This window comes from Cottoperca gobio, unplaced genomic scaffold, assembly GCF_900634415.1.
Source record: "Cottoperca gobio unplaced genomic scaffold, fCotGob3.1 fCotGob3_396arrow_ctg1, whole genome shotgun sequence".
In the NCBI taxonomy this organism is placed as follows: Eukaryota; Metazoa; Chordata; class Actinopteri; order Perciformes; family Bovichtidae; genus Cottoperca; species Cottoperca gobio.
The window spans coordinates 2,264-7,367 of NW_021166985.1; the positions used below are offsets into that span (position 1 = coordinate 2,264).

The window sequence follows — 5,104 nt, forward strand, 5'->3', positions numbered from 1 at the left end:
AGCTATGCTGATCGGAAAGTTATCTCGGAAGGTCTGTTCTAAATTTACTATCTATTCCTCCTCTCGTACCGTACTCTCTCTGTCTCTATCTACTGTCTCTTCTCTTCTCTCTCTCTCTCTCTCTCTCTCTCTCTCTCTCTCTCTCTCTCTCTCTCTCTCTTCTCTCTCTCTCTCTCTCTTCGTCTCTGTCTCTCTCTCTCTCTCTCTTCTTCTCTCTCTCTTCTCCCTCTCTCTCTCTCTCTCTCTCTCTGTCTCTCTCTCTGTCTCTCTCTCTCTCTCTCTCTCTCTCTCTCTCTCTCTCTCTCTCTCTCTCTCTCTCCCTCCCTCCCCTCTCTCCCTCCCTCCCCCTCTCTCTCTCCAGTTTGCCATGTATTGTCTGTTGTTGCTGTACCGAGCTCTCAAAGATGAGCTGACTCCCATCAGGCCGGTGGGAAAGTTCCTCTGCGTCAAACTGGTGGTGTTCGTGTCCTTCTGGTAAGAAAGGATGAACAGATTCATTCATGCCGCTTTTGTATCCCTGTGATTTGACGACACGAGACCTGTCAGGACGTCGTTGGTCTTTTTTCACTATTTTCTGACATTTTATAAACTGAACAGTTTATAATTGATCATGTAAATAACTGTTTGTTGCAGCCTTAGTGCTGAAACTTTAAACTCCCTCTGTCTCTCTTCAGGCAGGCAGTTTTCATAGCGTTCCTGGTGAAGGTCGGAGTGATCTCTGACACACACACCTGGGACTGGGACAGTGTGGAGGCCGTGGCTACTGGTCTGCAGGTACGGCTGTGACTTCTGAGTGGGAAGAACCAGGATACTGAAACGTAAAAAGTGTTGTAGTTTGATTTAAAACCAGATTATTGATTAAGCGATTGTTTTATTGATACAGGACTTCATCATCTGCATAGAGATGTTCCTGGCTGCCATCGCTCACCACTACACCTTCACCTACAAACCTTACGTACAGGTAAACAACTAACTAACTATTATCTAACTACCTACCTTCCTCCATACCTACTGATGTATCTAACCATTATAATGTAATCCAGGAGGCGGAGGAGGGCTCGTGTTTCGACAGTTTTCTGGCCATGTGGGATTTCTCTGACATCCGAGCGGATGTGACGGAGCAGGTCCGTCATGCTGGTGAGTGTTTCTCTCAGATTATTGATACGCGTGTAACGATGGTATGAAGTGAAAGTGTGGTTTTGGTTGTGAAGTCATAGATATTTTGTGTGACACGTGTTCTTACTTAACACGAACCATCACCTTATCGTGGTGGAGAGGTTTGTGTGTCCCTATGAACCTGAGAGCTGTGTTGTCTGGAGCCTAGTGCTCCTGGTAGGGTCTCCCAAGGCAAATTGGTCTCAGGCGAGGGGCCAGACTAAGAAAAGGACCAGGCTCAGAGGGAGGGCCTGACAGCGAGCGCCTGGTGGCGAAGAAGCTACGTGATGCCTCCCATCCATCCATCCTGGCCTGAGGATCTCATCGCTGCTCTTTGCAGATGAGTCACTGGAACAGTCACTGGATCGGTTCGCAGCCGAGTGTGCAGCGGTTGGGATGAGCATCAGCACCTTAAAATCTGAGACCATGGCTCTCAGCAGGAAACCCGTGGATTGCCTACTCCGGGTAGGGAATGAGCCATTACCCCAAGTGAAGGAGTTTGTGAGTGAAGGGACGATGGAGCAAGAGATTGGCCGGAGAATCGGAGCAGCGGGGGGCGGTACTGCAGTCACTTTACTGCACCGTTGTGAAGGCAAAGCTCTCAATCTACCGGTCGATCTTCGTTCCTACCCTCACCTATGGTCATGAAGGCTGGGTCATGATTGAAAGAACGAGATCGCGGGTACAAGCAGCCGAAATGGGTTTTCTCAGACGGGTGGCGTCTCCCTTAGAGATAGGGTGAGAAGCTCAGCCATCCGTGAGAGACTCGGAGTAGAGCCGCTGCTCCTTTACGTTGAAAGGAGCCAATTGAGGTGGTTCGGGCATCTAGGATGCCACCTGGCCTCCTCCCTAGGGTGGCCCGGAGAAGGGAAGATTGGGGTTCCTTACTGGAGCTGCTGCCCCCGCGACCCGACCCCGGATAAGCGGTAGACGATGGATGGATGGACGTGTTCTTAATGAAGTGTGTGTGAATAATAATGTGGTAAATATCTCTTACCCCCTCAGGTCGTACATTCCTGGGTCGTCCCAACAAGATGTACTTCGGTGCGGCGGCTCGACCCGAAAACACCGAGCACACCAGTCTTCTCACCGCGTCCTCCCAGGACCCCGTCGGCGTTGCCGCCACATCGATGCCCTCCTCACCGTCCTCAAGTGGGCGGTACCAAGGCCTCGGCCGCACCCCCGCCCCGCACTCCATCTCCGCCCCTGCAGGGTTCCCCTCCTCGTCCTGGGACGACGACAGCGACGGCTCCCCTCCTCCGGCGGGTGACTCACAATAACTCAGCCGGTAGAACTTCTCTTTCTAAAAACTGAATTCTGTATTAAAGTCAGAATATAAATATAAAGGTGGACTCGTCTGGAGGCTTCTTGGATGGATTTTATTGAAGGAAGACAGAGAATAGAGTCTGTGATGTCAAAGCCATTTTTGTTGAGTATTTTTTAAATAATTACATCGTTTTAAATGTTTGAAATCTGTATTCTGAGGTGTTATGATGTCAGTTTGATAAATCAGAAGGGGAAGCAGGTGCTGAAGTGACTGTTTGTTCTGATTCGTAATAAAAGAACACGCCATATAATCACCAGAAAGTGTTGTTGCTTTGTTTGTTTCAGTTCCTCCATTAACTCCGTCCCAAAAGGTTGTTGAGACATCTTACAAAATAAAGCTAAATGTCACCCCATGGTGGCGCCAGAGGAAAGTCAGAGGATCTCCAGCGTCCTGAGGATTCATCCTCTGAGGAACATTTCATGTCAGAACATCTCTTAGCTGTTGAGATGTTGATGAGTCGTTAGCTTCCTTTGAGCTTCTAGAAGGAAGACGTTATGAAACAGGTGGAAACAATAATCAATGATGAACTTCCTTCAGCTGCTTCAGTCTCAGGCTGCTGGGACTCTGCACGCTCGCCCCCCTCCTGCTGGAGTTAAATGATACTTGTTATTAGTGTTTGTCTCCACTAGATGGAACCAAGAGTCCGTTCAAATACATCTACACTTTGAATGGGTGGAGCTTCACGAGAATACTACGACTCTTGAACACACGTGTAAGTATTCCTTTATTATTTAGATGAAGTTATAAATGTGATATGAGAGTGGAAAGGTATCATATATGATATTTAGTCTATAAAGTTGTTGTTTGGCTTCACAGTGACTGTGACTGTCATGAACACGTTTGGCACACCTGTCAACATTGGATTTGTTTTGGCGGACTCTGTCTACACCTTCACAGCTCTGTCCTCAGCCCCTAACCATATAATGTGAACACATGACGGGTATATACATTCAGGAAATACATGTTTATGTAAAGTATGTATTACTTGTACAGACATGTTTATAAGAATGATGTATTTTATTTATTAGTTAATATCATCAATTTATTGATGGACGAGTTGTGTGGCTTTTGTTTCCTCCACGAGGACTTCTTGTCATTTAACTTGTGTCCAAGTTAAATGTTAAATATTAATACAAAATAATATGACTTTAAACTAATTTGCTATATTTGTGTTGCTAAGTTGTTCTCCCCTCCAGCCATGCTAGCAGCTGTGAGCTAAATGCTAACATGCTCACAATAACAATGCTAATGCTTTTCATTAATATGCTAACAGTCGCTAATTAGCACAAAACAATGAAGGAAAGTAAACGAATGTATTCAGATATTAAACTGAGCTTTTGTTTTCTAACTATTTTAGACGTCAACATTTTTATATCATAATTCTGATTTAGCGATCTCAGAATTTTACAATGAATCTTTGCTGCGTGTTTGTTTTTGTACATTTATAACAAACAAATAAGACTATGGGCAGGATGAGCAAAAACAGTGGATTAAACACCAAAGAATTGACAATAATTGGATTTCTTATCAACAGCCCATATTAGTTATTCCACAGATGTAGAGGGAGACACGTGTCGCTACATTTAGATCACAGACTCGACAAACTCACGATTTGCCAATGAAGTAAAAACTTGTGATGAAGTGACATTAAAATAAAAATATTGCAGATATTTTGGAAGCAGTCGTCATTCTGTTTAATCTGAATTATGAGGCAAAATGTGAGAACTGTTTATTCTAATCTAAACATGGATGTGTAATAAACTTAAGGAGCAGTAGACTCACTGTTTTCCATCTACTCTCTAAAATCCACCAAAGTAAGAAGCCAAGATGACCTTAAAGGTTAACTTTGCAGAATCATTTGGGATGCACTTTAATGCTGAAACAGCAGCAAAGTAAAGCGTGCACACACACTACTTGTTGGTTGGTGTCACTCTTGTAACACTAGAGGGAGACACACAACCAGACAAAGTTTACATATTTATATAAATGCATATTTAAGAGACTCAAACTCTGCATCCGTTTACCTAAAGGACTTATATTTATATATAAATATAACATATTCTATGTAAGTAAGTAGTGCGAGTGCTTCACAGAGGAACACGCTGCACATTTAATTATCATTGTTGTTGTCGCTGTACAGCTCTTTAAACGAGGCTGTTAAATATTGCACTATTATTTATTTCATTTAAATGTTACATTCAGTTAGCATTTCTTTTTAATGTTGTAATCTGTCATCAGAATCAAAGCAGCAGCAGGAAATGTAATTATTCCAGTTACACCGGAGATGTGTTCCCACAATGCAACAGTGAAAGCCCTCCCAGAATTAAAATGTTGTTGTGACTGTGATGAGAAAAATAAAAGTTATTTTCTGGAAGATTCCACATAAGAGATGATAAACAAACCAAAACCTGCATCAACATGCAGAATAAACAGCTTGTGTGATATTTACTTATCTATTTATTTTATTATTTCGACCATAGTTTACTTTATTACATGTTTCTGATGAACTGTATGGACGAGTATTTATCACCTTGTGTTCATATTTATGTTCTATATGTGTGGATGAGACGTCTCTTTGTTTAGATGAATGAATAGATGGTGAACGCCCACGTGGTTTCCCAG

The 5,104-nt window shown here is 43.3% G+C and overlaps 1 protein-coding gene across 1 annotated transcript; it reads left to right on the forward strand.

Annotated features, from left to right (window-relative positions):
- Positions 1 to 274: 274 nt before the first annotated feature.
- On the forward strand, positions 275 to 2,734 carry LOC115005903 (transmembrane protein 184C-like; the record flags this gene model as incomplete). Its single annotated transcript, XM_029427872.1, has 5 exons — positions 275 to 474; positions 675 to 774; positions 884 to 961; positions 1,044 to 1,137; positions 2,161 to 2,734. Coding segments are annotated over 5 exons (747 nt in total), but the record flags the coding sequence as incomplete, so codon positions are not given.
- Positions 2,735 to 5,104: the final 2,370 nt, after the last annotated feature.